This window comes from Euwallacea similis, chromosome 21 (genome assembly GCF_039881205.1).
Source record: "Euwallacea similis isolate ESF13 chromosome 21, ESF131.1, whole genome shotgun sequence".
Lineage (NCBI taxonomy): Eukaryota > Metazoa > Arthropoda > Insecta > Coleoptera > Curculionidae > Euwallacea > Euwallacea similis.
Genome location: NC_089629.1, coordinates 870,329 through 890,061, shown reverse-complemented (window position 1 = coordinate 890,061; position 19,733 = coordinate 870,329). Strand labels below are relative to the sequence as shown.

Below are 19,733 nucleotides of genomic sequence, written 5' to 3'. Positions count from 1 at the left end.
TTGAGTAACAAATATAACCAGTTTAAATACATACTGGCAACTGAATCTTACGAATTGTTCCTTAAAATCGAAATTTGAAATTGCCGATATTAATGAAATTGCGTTGAAAATATCGCTATGGCGAATTTTAAAATAAAAAAAAATATATTATTTAAAAAAAATTAAATTTATACATATATAATTTTTTGGTATATAAAAAATATACAAAAAAACACTTTAGTGATACTTTCAATTCAAACTAACTATAATTCCTCATTAAAACCACCAATTTCAAATTTTGAATTCAAATAAAAATTCTTTTAGGTTTTGTTAATTGAGCATAAAAGAATCAAAAGAGGTTGTCTTCTGCATAACTAAACAAAGAAAGAGATACACAAGTTACAGCTGCAATACTTTAGCATGAGGCTTTGACTTTCGACACTATAGCGTTTGCTCAGGCGCTTCAGTTTTTACCTACATTTGAACCGTTCCGCTCAGTAATGACGTCTGTCAACCAAATTTCAAATTTGATTGACAATTGGGCAATTGTTTATTTTATATTTAGGTGTGTGGTGTGTTTGTTCAAGTGCATTTATTAAGTTGTTAATTATTACCAATATTAACATGCACTGTTTATAAGCGGACCATATAAAGAATATCCCGCACTATAAATCCTGTTAAGTTACAGACAATTTCAATCGTTCCAGTTTTCTGTTATATAAGCCTTAGGTAGGTTAAAGCCGGTGGCCTTGGCCCTTTATAATGGCCCTCTTGGGCTTTCCCTGAATAAAATATGTAGAAACCTTCTTAACAACCTCCAGGTTATGGTATTGTTTATTGTCTATGAGAATTTAATTAGTTTCAATTCTTAGTACAATTCCTTAATCATATCTTTGCTTAGCAATTAGGAAAGGAAAAGTTATGCAGGCTGCCCACCTATGGACTTTTGCTTGTGAATTTTTTATGTATTTTCCTCAGTATTTCCTAGGTGTTCCGCATTTCATGTCCTCAGGCATTACTGCTATTACCAGTTGTAAGAAGCTTCGTGAATTAAATAGATAAATGTGCAAATAATATTCAGTTGGTCTGCAGGATTAGTGCATGAATAGTTAATTTGAGATTTACCAAGAAGATTGATAACCAATACAATATATTTTATATTGTATGCTTAAGCTATTACAAATATATGTCACTTGAGTCCCCAGAGTTTGTAATCAGTTGATTCAGTTGAAATTGTTAGTAATAGATCTGTTCCAATAAAGAACAGAATCTATGTTGGATGAACAAAAATATGCTCAGTACAGTGGTTAAGGTTCCTTGCACATATCTATGAATTTTTAATAGTCTAGAATTGGTTTTCTTTCTGATTGGAAGGGGGTTAATGTTAAAAAGTTGTATGATTGATCAGAGAACAGAACAAAAGTAAGTACAATAAGTGGAGATAGTCTTTGTTTCAATAATACTGACTTATCAATTTGCATAAACTGTTATCAGATAAAGTATATTTGTATAGCAGATAGGACATGTTGATAGGTATTTATACTGCAGTTAATATAGGAATTATAAGATCTTTGATTAGTGATTAGATTTGGTTTTTTACTGTTTGGAATTGTGTAGTGTCGAATTCTTTTACTAGACTATGTTTCACTTTTCTAAGTGTAATTAATTGCTTTCCTACTAAAAGTAAGTTAGATTTTAATTAGTTCAGCATTTTTTTAAAAACTGTTTGACTCTTATGCAGCACTAAGATGCAGGGTGTTTACGATATGCATTCCCAATTGGATCTACAAATACATAAGAAATTATGGGAAAAATACGGTGGTGTCTTTACTTTTTTTAACAATGACTAGAAAATGATGACAATATAAATGTAAGAGAAAAAAGTTCTTAAATTGACCATCAGCGGCGGACGACAAAGGGGTAAAAGGGGTTTTTTCTCTTGAAAAAGTACCGTCCTGTAGGTTTTAACAACAATATATGAATAAATATTTTAAAGCTGTGAAATAAAAGTTTACAAAAATCTAAAATTTGAATACAAATCATAATATCAATTAATAGTCCGGTATTAGCATGGGTCACCTTTACCATCTTTGTACGTAGGAAGTATTGTGAATGTGCATCATAATATTAAACTTTTCTTTTTATTTAATGTGATACAGAAACCTAAAAATAATTTCAGTAATCTTCTTTCTGCTTCTTTCTTCTGTTGCTGCACTTAAAAGAGTAACAAAACAAAATTAAAAGGTCATTTACATGTGATGCTAGTTATCAAAATTGAGATTCTACCTAGGAAATGTAAAATAGTCTCTTTTGGAAATTTTCAAACAATTAACTTGCCCTGTAATAATTATTAAACCCTTTATCGTCCAGCTGCATCGAGAGCTTCATGTTATAGGTAGCATGCTATTATGTAACCTGTAATCCGAGATATTGACTTGTGGTGACCCACTTTTAATTTTACGACCGTTCCTTTACATCAAACGGAAACCATTTAAGGTCATTTCTTTCTTCTCAGCGCTATCAAAAATGCAAAGCCATTTATCAAGTTTGCGTCAAGTTCACCTTTCCTTGTTTTATGTAATGGAAAAAGCAACACATAGGCAATGCAATTATTGTATTCTTTTTATGTGAAAAATCGGAAAGTTACATCAAGAACACAAACATGTTCACATGATAAGAAAAAGATAAAACCTGAATCAATATAAATAACTTAAATAAGGGAAAAAGCAACAACCAACTGGTAATGCGGAATATTAATACGTAATTATTAAAGCATTTAAGGTCACTGCGGTTAAACGAACGAGAAGTACCGTGTTGGGTTTCAGTATTTTGCAATTGATCTCTGTAAGTATTGTTTATCTGCGTAGAACTTTGGGTTATTTGTTTTTTGAAGCGTAAATGGAACCTAGGAATTGCTGTGAAAACGAATATTCCTCAAATACATAAGTACTTACTTAAATTTATCTTGGTATTGTTCATTGTCTCTTGCTGTCTATTATCATTCACCAAACCGTGACTAGTGTTTGGGTCAAAACAGGAAATCCGTAGTTGGTAATGTTTCCCAGTAATGTGGTTTAAGTCTAGACAAAATTGAGTTAATAATATTTAATACTGTGGTTAAAGGTGTGATAAATAATCTCTAATTATTGTGATGGCTGAAAGTGAAATCGGTGTATTATTAGATGTTAAAATTTCAGGTGTACTGAATGCGCATCGTGATGGATCAGGAGCCCCTGGGCCAAGTCCCCGAACCAGTTATTTCCCCTCAACAGTTGAGTAAATGGGGAGACGCCTTGCCTTCACAACACGCCTCCGTTTCCATACCTGCCGGAGGTGCGAGGAGCCCGAACGCGTCCCCATTTCCTTGGGACGATAGTATTAATCACAAAATAGTGTTGTGGTAAGTACAAGAGTCTATAGATTTTTAGTTCAGAAATAACTGCCCTAGCATAAATTATTGTTACATACATTAATGTTTAGCCCAAGATTCCTTAGCATGTTTATGAAAGAAATTTTATGTAAAGTGCCCATAACTATGCGTACCCAACTACACCACAGATTCGTTATGTAAAAAAATTAAATTGACACTTTAACATTCTGCATTTTGGAAATGAAGCGATTCCGAACATATTCTTATACGAACTTTTTCTCTATTTTCATACAAGGAATATTAATATTACTATCTTCTAAAAATGAACAAGATTTCTTGCTATTGGGCGCTTCACATTTTTGCATTGCTCTCATTAAGGACATGAAATTATTGTAGGGAAGGAGATATAGCAACCTTACATGTGGACGCCATAGTCAATTCCACAAACGAGTATATGAATGACAGTAACACAGTCAGCGCCAGTATATTTCGGAGAGCAGGCCCTCGTTTAAAAGACGAGATTAAAATTGATGTCAAAGGTAGGAACAGTTACTCTCAGTCCACTCTAAAGAATATTTGACTTGCCTTAACTAAGACTGTGATATGTCTCAATTTCATTATTTGAATATGTACTTATTTATAAATCTGGAGATTCAATTTCTCCAAATATTCCAACAATATCTAAGTTACTAAAAAAATTTGGCTACTTTAATCATAACTAATAAATACCGTTCTTAGGATCACTAATTTAAATCTGACATCCCTAGAATTTATCAGTAATTTCTGAAAATGTGGCAAGTCTCAAAAGAACGAACGGCGTTCAGGTGTATCTTTAGGATGGATATATCAATTTTAAGAGATATAGGAGGACATTGTATATTATTTATCATTAATCTAGTCTTTGAGAGTTTTAACAACTCCCTCGAATTCATTAGTAACTTACAATATTAGTAATTGAGCTTGAATATATTCAAATTTTAGGATTAAATTATATCTAATTTTGTGGACAAGTAGTAGTCCTGCATTGCCACCTGAGGTCTATTGTGCATCCTTAATTCTGGGATGTAGTTTATTTAAGTATTCCATTAATTAAAATAGGAGTTCCAGCCTTAGTCTTAATTAAATTTAGCAATTGCACAATGCAATGCTATCTTCCAGTCTAAGTAACTTATTATCTGTGTAAATTTCTTTTTAGAATGCCAAACGGGGGAGGTGAAAGTTACTCAAGGCCACTCTCTTCCTGCCCGGTACGTGATCCATACCGTGGGTCCTAAATATAATATTAAATATCAGACTGCTTCCGAAAATACTCTCCATATGTGTTACAGGTAAATGCGGTAATATTGCTGTTGCAGAAAATATTATTTATTGAAATTTGTTTTCAGGAATATATTGCAAAAGGCAAAAGAAATGGGCCTGCACTCAATAGCAATACCTGTTGTAAATTCTTTGAAGAGGAATTACCCTCCAGACCAGGGCGCTCACATAGCATTACGTATGTGTCTTTATGTATTATGATTTATACATCCTGTTTACATAGCTTACTACCTTGTAAATTGTAAAACAATAGGAAATAGGCATATGTTTTATCATTCATTACTTTGCTCTTTATATATGAGGCAATAATGTGATTGTTTTAGGGACTGTTCGTCGCTTTCTGGAGCGACACGGCAACTCGCTCGACACTGTGATATTTGTTGTTGACAAAGTAGATTTAGGTATTTACGAAGTGTTGTTGCCTCTGTATTTTCCCCGTTCGAAACAGGAAGAGGACGCCGCCAGGTAAATATGGAGATGCAGAATTGAGTTTAACATTTCTGTTCGGTTTTATTTGTATTCAGGTACCAGTTGCCAAGCGATATAGGCGGTCCAGATGGCGAGCCAATCATGCCTGATCGTCAGATTAGAATTATAGACAATCCGCAGCATACTTTACATGGTAAGTTTCTATTCTAGAGTGTTATAGCGCTACTACTACTTACCACCGGTATTAAAGCTAATTTATGTGGTTAACATACAAAAATCGCGATAAAAGTTTTTTGAACGCATAATTTATGGTTTCGGAATAAACAAGTGTAAATTAATACAGATTTTACACTCGGTCTTAAAATTTTCAATTCTTGTTAAGGTATGTTCTCCTATAAGATTATTTCCTTTCCCTGGTTGGCGATGAAGCCCTTTATGTGATGTATACATCATTATGATTGGTGTATATAAAGTAGGCATTTCGACTTAATTGAATTTAATTATAAGTAAACTATCAGTTGTAATAAAGCTGTAAAATTTTTATCTTTGAAATATGGCAGTTTTGCCCTATGTGGGATACTCTATGTGTGTGTTATGTGTCCACTAATCTCCTTTGCTGCAAAAAAGTTGTTTTATCCCGTTCGAATTGACTATTAATGGTTAATAATGCAGTGATTGGGGATAAACCATCGAATGCTTGGGTAAATTTTCTGAATTATTTATTATGAAAATAAATTTATACTTAGTCTATTTCAATTTACAAACTTTATGTATAATATATTCAATAATTTAATTTTAAGCAACTTTAGTAAAATTAACTACATATAATGGACGAAATGTATGAAACGGAACGCAGGTTTCTGTATTCTCATATGGTTAGGTGGTATCTGGTAGTATTAGCGCAATATAAGCATGTTGTAGGCCTGATGGCAGGGGTTTTGTTTATTGTTTCCTTTTATGGTAAAATCGCTGTACGGAAACTAAATTTATTAAGACTAATTGAATACCTAATATTGATATGCGGTCTTTAAATATTATTCTCATTTGCCTATAAGTAAAATATATTTGTAGTAGTTTATTATTTGTAAATCTATTTGATGTTACAAATAAATTGCTAATTAAAAATATAGAGAAAAGTAGACCCGTTCTGATTTAATACATTCTTAAACTGACCACCCTGTATTGGATTAAAAAAAATGAGCTATCAATTTTCTACAAAAAAAAAAAAAATGGTATTTAAAACCTGCTCGAACCGTGGGCAATATTACTTATAAGATGGTTCTCGCTACAATGTATATTCGCTTATGTATTTTGAGTGTTAAGGCTTAACAATAAAAACAACAGATATCTGTATTTTTATATTTCCTATAGTTGTGCATGCAAATGTATATACCTACATACCTTTTCTCGCCCAAACATGAGGGATCATACACTTCAGAAACGTCATTCTACGTAGGCAAGACAGACAGTAATTTGGCTTATCTATTAGCTTTAATAACTAATCTAAATGACCCGTTAATTTGACGCCTCGCAAAAGCTTAAGAATTAACTTAATCCCAAAGAAAAACAAATTCCAGGAATATTTATGTTCAAACTGTTAACAAATTATTACCGCCGATGTTGCTCTTGCCTAGTGGCATCATAAACACAAACATTAGCACCAAAACGAGATAAAACCAAATGTCGAAGACCAGCATCTCGCGTTTGTGCGTTTTGAAAAATGATTAATGAGGCGTTCGACGATTTTTGTAAGTGTTATATTGCCAGAAAGAAGCAACTAAATATGTATGGTTTCAGCTGAAGATGAGAGTCTTTCGGCATCGCCGCATCTGGAAATCACCCTCGGCGATGCTGGCACCTTTGCTCAAATGCAGGCTGATCCCGATAGGCAGAGACTGCTAGGAGAAAGACCATTTACCGACCCTATTGCCAGTATCATCATTCAGGAGTTGGAACACCAGGAAAGGTCAGTATTTTTAGGTACAAATAATGCTATATTTTTAACGTCAATATCCCGAAAATAATTGAAATTCCATAAAATATTTGTAATATACCGAGATGTGTTGAAATATGGCCCTCTTTACTGAAACGTCCGGTACAGTTTGTTGGTACATATATGCTTCGATTATGTTTGAAATAATGAGGTCTGAAGTTTATAAGTTATAGTTGAATTTCAGATTCAGATTGCCTTAGAAATTAAGTTTGATCTATTTACCTTGCACCGGTCCAATTAGGATAACAACTAAGTTTATCCGAAGTTTAATATCAATGTGTTCTGGAAGCCTTCAGTCGATTTCCATAACTCTTTCTTTTAGTTGCACTCTGATTAGTTAAGTATACGATTAGCTGATTAACATATTTGAACGGTTCTGTCTCTCGTGATATTATTTGTTGCTTCACTTTGACAATAATCATAATAACATTAACTAAACTATATGGAGAAGTCGTGGTTATACAACATATCATGGATAAGAATGCTCTCTATTAGGAGGTAGTAAGTACAAGGTAGACAAATAATTAAATTAAAATAGAAAGAATGTAGGAAGCGTTGATGATGACTAAAACATTTTAATTCTTCGAATTTTAGTCCTTTGATAGATTCAACAGTTTTGCCATTGCCTTCCAAAAATAAATAATTTTTACTTTCTCCTCATAGTAAAATTAAAATTAAGTCTACAGTTTGTATACATATATAGATTTGCGTGGGTATAAATACCTTTAGACGACAATTCATCATCGCCACGGACGTCAGTTACTGATAGTTATCTTTGTAGGCCAAGTTTGTTCCTTAATCTACACGATATCGATCTCTGTCATCCCTAAAACTACCGCCGTTTAGTCAGTAATAACGTTATTCGTTTTCAATTTTAGCTTATATGAAGGTGAGTTTTATCGACAATTTTAAGGAGTGAAGCAATTTTAAGAAATGTGTGTCCACTCTTTATGGTCACGGACCTGTCATGTTCTATTTCACGTGATATGTCGAAATAACCTGCTCATGAGTTACATAGACGCAATGATTGCATCTGAAAATTGAATATTACACGAAAATATATATACATCAAAACTCAATTCAATTTTTATTAAAACCATGCAAATAATCTGTTCTGCTTGCTCACTTATGCCAATATCGCTGAATCGGTGAGGATATTGCTGCGTGTGTAAAAAATTAAAGTGCCATGTGTTGTAAAGCTAACGTAGAATTATATATGAACTATTAGACAAGTCTAAAATAAAATAAAAATTATAGTCTTCTAGATTGAATCCTAAGGGTTTAGCCCCTTAATTCCATACCCTCGATAGTTTATTTATTATTCAATCTATTTAGAACGTAGTCGCGACAATAGAGCCCGCGACTTGGCCCCAGTTTGTAGGTCTATCGCGTTCGAACTCGCGTAGAGCGTTCGATTTTATGAGTTTGTGAAAGTCGGAGCCAGACCCATTTCCGACCTGAACCCAGGTTTGATATTGCATAATTCAGTATGGAGGAAGTAGTGGATGAGAATAATTATATTCCCGAGAAAATTCCACCTAATGTCCCTTTTAAGAACGCTTTCTATGTGTGGATGAGGAAAGCGAGGTAAGTGATTAATACCTTGTTGCTATCATACAAGGTAAGCATATTGTATACGTGTGAGGCGGATTGCTAATGTTTCCTTTTTGCACACTATTCTTAAACGACATATTTGCGTTCTGGAGCCTGCAAATCTCAATAAAAGACCACAGAATTTATTTTAAGTTATTTTCTGGCGAAAATAGGTACTTTTACACCGTGGATCGTAAAAGTCGCAAGAAATCTTGCTCAATTTATTTTTTATCATTTTACTTTGACATAATTTTTCGACATCAACACCGCCAAAAGAGTATACAGGGTCCACGAAAATGATTCAGAATTTAGCTCACCTTAAGCATAAAACTTTTTATGCCTTCATCTGATTATTGCCCTCGCACAAGCATAGGTGTAAAATTGTATTCACCTGTATTGTATTCCTTTGTATTTTGCGCCCGGACGTACAAAAATAACTATTAATTACAATGCTATTTATACATTCCTAAATCAATATATAGTTGAGGTCACAAATATCAAAACTCTGACTGCATCTTGTGTGGCGCTGACCTTTTGACTCTCCTTCGTGATAAAGTGCTAAAAATGTCTTAGACATTTAAATCCCGAGTGCCTATACTTTCTGTTGGATTACAATAAGGTTATCCCATTTTAATAACTGAACAGCAAATTTCGGACATTTCTGCCACGGGGTCTCTAGAATAGTCTCAGTATTCAATTAAATAACTTTTATTTGATGAGATAACTATAAAACAACTTTATGCTTTATTCATCAGTTCTACCTTTCGCCAGGGGATAAATGTAGATCACTATCTCTAAATATTGAATCGGCTCGAAAAGCGGAACAGAACATCCACGCCATAAACTCTATACAATACGCTTCAACTCGTAGATACGAAGTTTCACAATTGAATTATATTTTCCATTCAGACGTGATGACGAAAGGGGTTTGGTTTCAATTGTGCGGTTTGATGGAGAACAAAAAAGTGCCACCAAACACAGGCTGCAGTGTATAAGCAAGCGACAGTCAAAAATTGCCTTTTTGACTTTTTAGACTTCGTTAAATCCGCGTTTTATGACTAACTAATGTTAGAATGAAAAATATGGAATTGCAAAAAATGCGCCGTAGTCACAGAATCATTAGACTTCGTACTTGCTCATACCTGTAGGTATTTCTGTCGGAAAATTCATATTTGTCTGCAGGATGTTGTGAGAATAGATGAAAATAGAATCCGCGCATTTAGGACAATGATGGTGGAACAATAAAATGACAAAATCAATAGTAGAACCATTGTAGTTGGAAAAGAGGTCGTCGACGGACTGGATTATAATAATAATAATGACAAAGGTCGGGCGTTCACCATTTAGCCTTTCGTTTACGATTTTAATTTTTCTAGCGCTCATAGATATCCAATTAATATTTTGTCAATACGGCTATTTACACTTCCCTTGCAACGCCGTAAGACGCGCAGCAATTACGCAAAGGTTACATAAAAAGCGAACAAAAAAAGTCATAAAGATCATAGATATTTTATTACATCATTAGTGTCGCAAATCGTCATTTCGTGCTTTTCTAAACGACAACCCCAGCTTTTAATAACGCCATTTGAAAGAGCACGTTATTTTGCATAGAATGATGAATTTCAGCTACGTAACAAGATTTTTTAGAAAGAAATTCTTTACCTATTGTTCGCTTTACGAGTAAACCCGGAAAGTTGCAAACGAATAAAAAGCAATCAAATTGAATGCCCAAACCGGCACGGTGCAGAGTAACTCGTACCGCTGCGAAATACCGTGCTCATTCAACTGAAGATATCAAAAACTACAATTGTAAATTTAAAAAAGGGCAGGCGAAGTCATATCTTCAACCAAAATTACGTCATAAAGTACGTTTTTGTCAGAATTCCAGTGTTTAAAACGTAATTTCAACGTGTCCGAATAATTTTTTTTTCGCAGTTTTGTTTCGATTTCCCAACCATATACATCCGCATTGTATGTTATTCCAACATCGCATATAAACGTCGCAAATGCATACAAATAACGAACAAATAACTTTTTTGTACCATTTTGGTTGTTTTTCTCGTGCAGTTAGTTCAAACACCAGCAGGTGTTAAACTTACGCAAAACTTCTGCAATAAATTCCCCAAAAAACTATTATAAACTTAATTGGGCTAATATAATACTTAAGAAGCAATAAAAGTGTATAATCCGTGTTAATTTTCCCATCTTGGTGCCGGACGTGCTGCTCGTGTACGCTCTATTTAAACACGAATAATGAAAAAGTTATTATTTGATTTAATAATAATTAAGGCAGCTCACTCGTGTAATCGGTGTTATTTTTTCAATTATTATTGCGCATTGCCAAAGCATAAGCTTGACCAAATTTACTGTATTTGGTGCATAATTTTAAGCCTGTAAAGAGTCGCTTTTAGTGCCTAGGATGTCAAGTAACATTATTTTTATTCCCTAGGAATTAAAAAAAAATGAATTAGTAGTTTTTTGCTACCTAGGCAGTGAAAATGGAAAATTCAAATATAAAAAATAATAATGAGATAAAAACGAATCTTAATCGGAGAAAAAGTTATTCGTCTTACGCGGCGAAATGCAAATTTCCTGCCTTAGATTACTTCACATGAATATCGCTGAGCCAGTGAATTGCTACTTTTTTGCCTTGTGAAACAACATATTATTGTCACTCTCCCCTCATTTCTCTTTTATGTGGAAAGTATGCAAAATATGCAAACATCAAATTTCCACGGCCTACCTCCACTGTGCAATGAAACAAAACAATCAATTTTAAGCTTTATTCCTACTTATCAAATCGAAAAGGTTAAACCTTGTCGAACATAAAATTGGCTTATTATTAATTGGCCATGTAATTACACGATTTTCATCCGCAATTCCTTGCATGCGTAATAGTTGAAAGATTATAATTTGTTTAGTTTTCTCAGCAATTCCGAGTCATTTTCCCCGCTTAAAATCCAGCTGGCGGTGAAAAATCGCGAAAACATCACGCATCATCACATATCACCCCAGATTGCATTCGGCGCCGCATCGACAGTCACTTGTTGCCCCGATTCGCGATTGTTTCACGGCAAGCGAGCTGCTTAGGCCGGCCACACGCACCTCAGATTTCCGCGGAACGAGGAAAGTTTTCGCGGCAAGCTTTCGAGGACAATGTCCGTGGAAACGCAGTACCCAACAATTTTTTCCAACGTGGCCAGTTTTTTGGGAATCAACACCACCGAGGCCAGTTTGAAATTCGAAGAGGACAGGTAAATCTAGAGAGCCGCGTTCGTTGTCGATTTCCGTGCAAATTGCGCGTTTGAGATCAAGGCAGTTTGGTTGCAAAGTTTCAGTTTTTTAAGTGATTTGTTCTGGTACAACATAAATGACCCAGATAATAGTACGTATAGTTTAAGACGAATAAATTCTATACAAAAATTTAGTAACCACATTATCTCATGAGGAAATTAGTTGATAAATCCGGATTGACTAGAGGTATTAAAGCGGCTCGTACACCATAGAGGAAGATATATTTGCCTTCCCGGGTTGTGTATGGGAAACAGCATGTGTGAGGAACACTCCATTCCATGAGAACATTTTCTTGCAATTCAAGACTTCGAGAAATTAAATGTAATTGAAAAAAAAATTTTGGAAACGATTTTTTAACTCAAAAAATAAATAACTACTTCTACCGTTTTGTTTATAATTGAATAGTTTTGGGTCGATTCATAATACGTGCGATAAATTAGCATGAGGTCACAGGCAATTAACTAAACAAAATTGAATAAAAAACTTCAGTTTGTTAACTTGCTTTAAAGCAAAAATGCTTTGTTTAACGTGTAAACTTTGCGATGACCAATCGTTTAATGTTTCTCACCTACGTCTTAGATACGAATACCAGGAAAAAGGGTTTTTATTTAGCCCTTAACATTAGATAGGATTCCCCTTTGAACAAAATGCGTTTACCTATTTTCACTAGACGTATTTATAGCGGAATGGACGTCATTAATTGAGGTCGTTAAAAATAGACGTATTTAACAACCAGCTGACGCTTTCAAGTGCAAAAACTTTTCAAAAGTTGAAGTTTTCGTTTCGAATTCATTTTTCATCCGGCTTTTATTAATGCGTGCCTGCCAGAACAGCTTTATTGTATTGAAAGCAAAGTATTCAGTCAATTACTAGAGGAAGTTTCATTTTAATATCGAAGAAATATAAATTATAATGAGAATATATCATAGGAGTTTAAAAAACTCCCTTATCACCTAAGTGTCGGTCAGTGATACTTAGGAATACATAATGTCAGCAGTGTTTCTGGAAGTTTTTATTTTTCCAAGGGCAGAATTGTGTTTTCATTCAGTCACGGTTTTTCAGGTCTAAGTTCAAGGTACTAGCACTAGGGATATTACAAAAGAAAAAAATAGTCACCACGGTTGTTTTTGGTTTTTCAGTTGGTTTTTCGGATCGCTGCCAAAGCGATGAATTTTAAAATTTGATAAAATCCAGCCGAACATATTTTCCGAAGAAAATCTGTGCAGGATCTAAGGTACCTATCCCAAAATCTAATATGTATTGCTAATATTTAGAAATGCTTGATAAGTACAAGGCCAACTCGGACACCGGACAAGAGCAAAAAAATAATCTAAAATCTTCCACGGTTTTTGATAAAAGTTTTATTAAAATACTCCCCTGGTAAATGTTAAATTTCTTATTGGTAAATGTTTACTATATGAGAAGTATCATGTTTATCAACTGTGGTGTTTAACAGAAATATGACGTTTAAACCTGCTTAGCTGTTTTTTCAGCTAGAACAAAGAATACTGCACTAGAGGACGAAAAAGTTATTGATGAAGTATGGACAGCTATCAACTCCCAGCGATACAACACAAACAAATGGAAGAACTAGAGAAACTCAAAAAACTAAAGGAAAAGAAAGAATCCTATATGTATAGGATAGGAGGGCATTAAAAAGTCAAACTAAACAATAAATACAACAAAAACAAATTTGAAGTATTCGAGCATCTAATAAAAAAGTTTCTTGGATATTTCAGAAGTTTATGCGGGACTTTTGGCCTTTTATGTATGTCCAAAAAGTATGCGATTTCCAAATAATTCCCAAACTTCTTGAGCGGTTTGTTTGGTCATCTATATATCATTGTGACTCGAGACTTCCAGTCTGCATGCCTGTTATTCCGTAGGGGATTTGCACACTTTTAACAGGACATATTAGAATATACTTTTATTGGTGTTCTTGACTTGTAATAGCAGTCATTTTAACGTTTTAATAGCACAATTATTTAGGCAGTTTCGCTATGAAATGCCCACAATAAAATTCTAAAAAATATATATATACGAATATACCTAAATGATGTCCTAGTATTTTACGTCTCATATCATTGTTCCACTTACAAATGCTAATAAACCGTAATAAAAGCAGTAAAAACCATAAAAATGCTTGTTGCATCATAGCAGCAACTTTATTATATATTTTAATGAACAGTGTTAATTAACGAGTGTACCAGTGTAATAGAGGATATATCTTTTCAGATATGAAAAATTGCTAAGAAGATCGAAAACTGAGGACCTAAGTGAAGTGTCAGGAATAGGGTGTTTGTATCAAAGTGGGGTGGACAGATTAGGAAGGCCGGTGGTAGTTTTCATCGGGAAATGGTTCCCGTTTAACAAAATCAATTTGGACAAGGTAATTTTTTTAAATATTAATAATCAATTTGAAACAGATTGTCTCAAATACACGTCGAGTAGGATACGTTCAACTTAATTGTGTTTGCTGCGAACATGTGTCGTTGCATATAGCAACTTTTAAATCTTTTGAAACCTAGTAATTTACTATCCATCAATGTAATTCTAACAACTGCATACATGTCTACTAAGTACAATGGGTTATACAGGATGATTTTTTGTTAATGAAGGGATCTCGGAAATTATAAGTTAGAGTTATACAGTTCAATGGGGAAACAATTGTTGCAGTTTGAGGATTCTAATCATCTTATCATTGGTTTCAAAAAGTCCATCGCTAACTAGATGAGCATTTTGTTAATGTTTTTAAGAAAACTGCCATAATACTTCTTTGAAACCATTTTCTGCTCTATCTAGCTCAGAATCCATTTCACTTTCCAGTTAAGAAATATTTCAGCTGCCATTAATTACCTCTTGCCTTTCACTCGACATTTTCCCCGATTGCCATAAAGAAAATCAATTATAGATACGGCTGGAAGTCTGTTGTTTGCAGCAGCTTCAGGGCAGTTACTCAATTAATTTTTGATCTGGCAAATCTCTGGTGTAATGTAGGTCCAATAAATTTTCGTCGTAATTGCAGGCATTACTTTACTTAATCAACCTACTGGACCCAATCGTGAGGGGAGATTACGTAATCGCCTATTTCCACACCCTCACCTCCAGCAACAATTACCCCTCGTTCACCTGGCTGAGGGAGGTGTACAACGTGCTGCCATACAAGTATAAGAAAAATTTGAAAGCGTTTTATATTATCCATCCCACGTTTTGGACGAAGGTAAGTTTCTTTTGAAGACCTTTTTCTCAGGTATTTTTTCAATTATATTGTAAAGGACCAAAAACATGTTTTTTACGCTGTATATTTATTCTAAATTCACAGAAAGCTTACAGTGATGTATAACCTCTTGATAAGCTGAAAAAAATGTGTCGCAGGTGAAACCAATTTTTATGCAGAGTGATTTAAAATTTAACTTTATTTTGAGCGTTTTATAAAGAAAGAAAACTATGGGAAAAAAATAAAACTTTTCCATAAAATTTTTCCATATAAACTAATTTTTCACGGTTTTATGATTTATTAAAAATCTACAATAATAGATCTACTACAAGGTTAAAAATTTACTGCACTTACTGATAAGTGAATAATACATAATGGACCGCTTCAGATCGATCCCGAGTGGTTCTAAAACTTCAGAAAGTTGGGGATTTTGTAGCTAAGTAAACCGCACGAAATATTTCTTTTTAATGGATTTATGGCTTAGTGCCTTGCCGGATTTACTATGACACGGCTTAGAAGGTGTCTAGCTAAGTGAAAGAGAACGCAGTTGAATTTATACGACAATGGAGTTTTCATTTTGTGTTCCATTTTCACCAGCTAATTTCGCTGACATCGCAGATCGATACATTAACGCCACGGGAATTATTTAAAAATTAAATAGTGCTGGAAGGTAACCCACAGGAAAATGCATTGACCGATTAAGAACTATAGTTAGGAAAACCTTCAAGATTTGACACTAATTAAAAGTCGATAGCGGCCTTATACGGATGTCCTAATTTTAAATTCTGCCCAGACATTTGCCTTGAAACAAAAAAATTGAATAAACATGACAAGTTTTTGAGTGCGCGTGTCCAAACTGTGTGCTTTGCTGGCAAGCATTGCAGCCGCACGAGGTTAAATTTGCTTCGCGAATTTTATTTGTACAAATTGAACGTGCTGCGAATTTTACTACAAATGAAACGAAGCGTATGCGTTACAGAATTCGCTTTTTCGGCAATATTATTACTAACCGAGAAAAGCAAACAAAAAGTACTGACGCCGACGACGGTGATGGAGAACTTAAATATTAAAACACAGGACCGGATTAGAATTCATGGTAAATTTGAAAAATTAGTTCAATCAATTACATGGATATTAAAAGTCCTTCTTTACACAAACCAACGAATTTCGATTTTCTACTTGACTTTAGAGATGCTTAGCTTTAAGTTTCACCTTAAATTACTTTGTAACGTTTCAGTTATTGCCTCATTTATTATGAGTGTGAAAAATTTAGATTAAAATAGCTCCGATATATGTATGTAGTTTTATTATTCTATTTCCAGATGATGAGTTGGTGGTTTACAACCTTCATGGCACCCGCCATAAAGCAAAAAGTGCATAGTTTGCCGGGAGTTGAATATTTATATTCCGTGATGTCCCCCGATCAGCTGGAAATACCCGCTTTTATCACCGAATATGACATGACTGTAAGTGGTATTTAACAGAAAAAAAATAGTAGGAAAGGTACTTAACTGTCCTCTCTTTCAGATTAACGGTTTGCGATATTTCCAGCCGGGGGCTCCCACATAAGACCGTCGGATTAAGCGAAACATCAAATTAGGACTAACCCTCTAGTATAGTATTAATCCACACACAGGTGATAACATGCAATATTAATAATTTTTTCGAGTTGAAAAAAGCAAAGGAAATTTAGTGCTAATTCAAGTGTGTGCCAATGCCGGTGTTACTAGTAACATTATAAGTGCCCTATTTTTTGAAAAAGAAAAAAGGTAGTTGTCAAAAGCGTTATAAAGGTCACAAATGTGTGCAGGGTGAGTGTGTGATAACTTCGAGAGTGTGAATGGCGGTAAATTAGGGTTTGCTTCTAGTGACGAGGGAGATGCTAACAATGAACGAAGCATCAAAATGCGTCTTTCCCTGTATTTTCCAATAAACTGGGAACTCCATGTAAGAAGCTGGTTCCATAGTTATTTTAAAATTTTCATATAGAATGTCATATGCTTTAAAAGTTTACCCTGTTATCTGTAATTTTATGTGAAAAATTTGATGCTCGTTATTCACTTACATCTAGTCGTCCAAGGAACCAAATTTATAATTAACTGTTGCCATTGTCTGTTTTTATAGACGTGTTATCTACTTAAAATTACTTCATTATACCTGGTGTGTGAGTATTATCATCCTCAACATTAAGACATATTTGACTTGTTTACGTACCTGCTAAAAAGTGATAATTGCGTACCTAAGTGACTATAGAAATCTCTGGCGTGTTTCTCGGCCCATATTCGCACACCACGTATGTCACTTACGTAACCTAACTTATGCTTACAGGGTTGTCAAAAAGTTCTAGCTTAAGTGCACAAATCGTAGACGAGAGATTCCTTCATCGCACTTTTTGACGTTGTTCACGCCTACCGCGATTTAAGTGTATTTGACTTTTCGAGATTTCTACTTTTTAAGAATACCTACATATTCTTATTATAGATCTTAGGGCCTTTCCACACTAAACACACGTTATTGAATATTTTTGAACGCGCGGGTGTGTTTAGTGCGTGAACCAATCAGAACATTCCGTATTTTCAATTAGGGAAAAATAAAGGCTTTTATGAATGCTGTAGCTAGTCAAAATTTAATATACGTATACATTAGGACAAAATAAGAGGGGATTGTTAAGTTTTTGCGTTGATCAATAGCTTTTTAGGTGTCATTTCAGATTAACGTCGCTCATATTGGCTCATATGTGTCTTTATTCCGGAATGTAGACTAAAGTGAAAAACAAATTGTTGTGGCACTGCTGTTTAGTAATCGTGAATTACTTCAATCACGCTTTGCCTTATCCGGAATGACGGCATTGCTGCCGCTTTAGTATCATTGGACGCTGGGCCTAATGCCTGATCTACATCTACAGTATTCGGCATGCCAATTTTATTGCGGCGTATTTAACCGAATTTAAAACCTAAAACGTATCAGGTCGAGTTTATTTTTGCATGGCTAAGCCCAACTTTTAAGTTGGGTTCGAAAAATAATAAAATCTCCTACACTTAAGACTTCTTAGTCAAATTGCAGTAATGTATTGGGTGATTCACGGTAGGTGTGTTTTTTTTTTAAAGGTCCAGGATGAGTGGTCTACAGTTTAGTTGTTGGTTGATCTTAGAGAAATGAAACGTTGTAATAAAAAATATCAACTAGTATTACTAACAAATAAAGAACCAAAAAATTAAAATAGAATTAGGGTAGTTAAATTTAACAGAGATTTTGTGCAAAAACTGATATGATAATTTAGTGTTTCGGTATATATCAGCAAACATTTCTAATATACTGGGGGTTTCATTTGAAATTTTGATGTTGCTATTGGTTTCAAATATAACTGACAACTTTGCACTGGTGAAATCACTACTATGGCCAACGTATGACTGACTGTGGCCGCACACCAAATTTAAGAAATTGGTTTCCTCTATTCTGCAATATTTTCTACTAGAGCATGACCGTGAATCAATCCTGATTAATAATACGACAAAAACTTTCAAGTTGGATTTATAAATGTAGCTAAGGTTGAGATATTGTCAATTACGACAACATTATCGAGTTTACCTATTTAACGCTACGACGACCATCTGGTTCTGCCATGTACTGATAAACCGTACCTGTAATATTTTTGAAAAGAGACGGAAATTTTCTAGGTTGAACCGTTACGCGGAATTGTAACTTCCCAGACACTTGAGATGAAATTTAAGCAGGTACCTACAGGGTGTTTTGTTATTTCTTAAACGTTGAGAGTTACAATCAGTTGAAAACCCTACACTTACGGTTCACTGCCTACAACGAGGTTTGTGGTCCAAAAATGGAAGTTTTCTCCCCAATTGGCTGATTTTATAACTATCACTGTTTGGGAGATAGCAATAATGACTAATAAAATCACCCTGTATGACATATTTTTTCATAAGCTCCCGGTACCTCAATAAATTATTGTTAAACGGGTACTTCTTGCTCTTATAAAATGTTGTAGTTAGTTTCTTATTTCAAAACTTTTTAATTTCAATTTTACTTAGTTAATTTATCTATTAACTTAACACTGTAATATTACTATATTATCATTATTGTTCGTAAGTTTGTGTTAGTTTGATTTAGCCTTTGCGTTAACTCTTATTATATTTACAGGTGGTTCATTAATAACGGTTATTCTATTCTTTTGAGAATCACCTATCATGTTATATTATATTTATAATAATTTTACCATTATATGGGTACATATTTTATAGTTAAGGGATATCCCGAACATCAATTGTTATCGCCAATCAAATCAATTAAAATTATTATTATTAACATTGCGTTTTACTTTTATTTTCCAAAATAATCAAAACAATATATTAGTTAATGTATCACTTTATTGTAAACATGGCTTTAATTTTAATGTAATCATATCAAAGTTGGTCAAAATACAAATCCTAAACTTTTATATTGTTGAACAAAGTTTTCCCCATAACACCCATTATTATTTGACAAAAGTCAAAGTTGCTTGGTATACAAAAATATGTTCGGCACTT

General features: G+C 34.0%; 1 protein-coding gene across 3 annotated transcripts; it reads left to right on the top strand.

The window, feature by feature from the left end:
- Positions 1-525: 525 nt before the first annotated feature.
- Gdap2 (ganglioside induced differentiation associated protein 2) lies at positions 526-19,512 on the top strand. Of its 3 annotated transcripts, none has more exons than XM_066400675.1 (12): positions 526-708; positions 3,177-3,379; positions 3,746-3,888; positions 4,545-4,677; positions 4,735-4,844; positions 4,990-5,131; positions 5,191-5,288; positions 6,893-7,061; positions 14,211-14,364; positions 15,001-15,195; positions 16,515-16,658; positions 16,720-19,512. In XM_066400675.1, exons 2-12 carry the CDS (start codon positions 3,186-3,188, stop codon positions 16,759-16,761), a joined length of 1,524 nt encoding a protein of 507 aa, XP_066256772.1. In that variant the 5' UTR covers positions 526-708; positions 3,177-3,185; the 3' UTR covers positions 16,762-19,512. The 3 variants fall into 3 exon arrangements, with proteins under 3 accessions (XP_066256772.1, XP_066256773.1, XP_066256774.1); XM_066400676.1 differs by lacking the exon at positions 526-708 and adding an exon at positions 2,682-2,823; XM_066400677.1 differs by lacking the exon at positions 526-708 and adding an exon at positions 2,999-3,102.
- Positions 19,513-19,733: the final 221 nt, after the last annotated feature.

Bases quoted from the DNA above. Each gene is read 5' to 3' on its own strand.
- Gdap2 (XM_066400675.1), top strand. From the start codon at position 3,186: ATGCGCATCGTGATGGATCAGGAGCCCCTGGGCCAAGTCCCCGAACCA. The intron at 4,845-4,989 runs GTATGTGTCTTT...TGATTGTTTTAG, and splicing joins GGGCGCTCACATAGCATTAC to GGACTGTTCGTCGCTTTCTG. The intron at 16,659-16,719 runs GTAAGTGGTATT...CCTCTCTTTCAG, and splicing joins TCACCGAATATGACATGACT to ATTAACGGTTTGCGATATTT.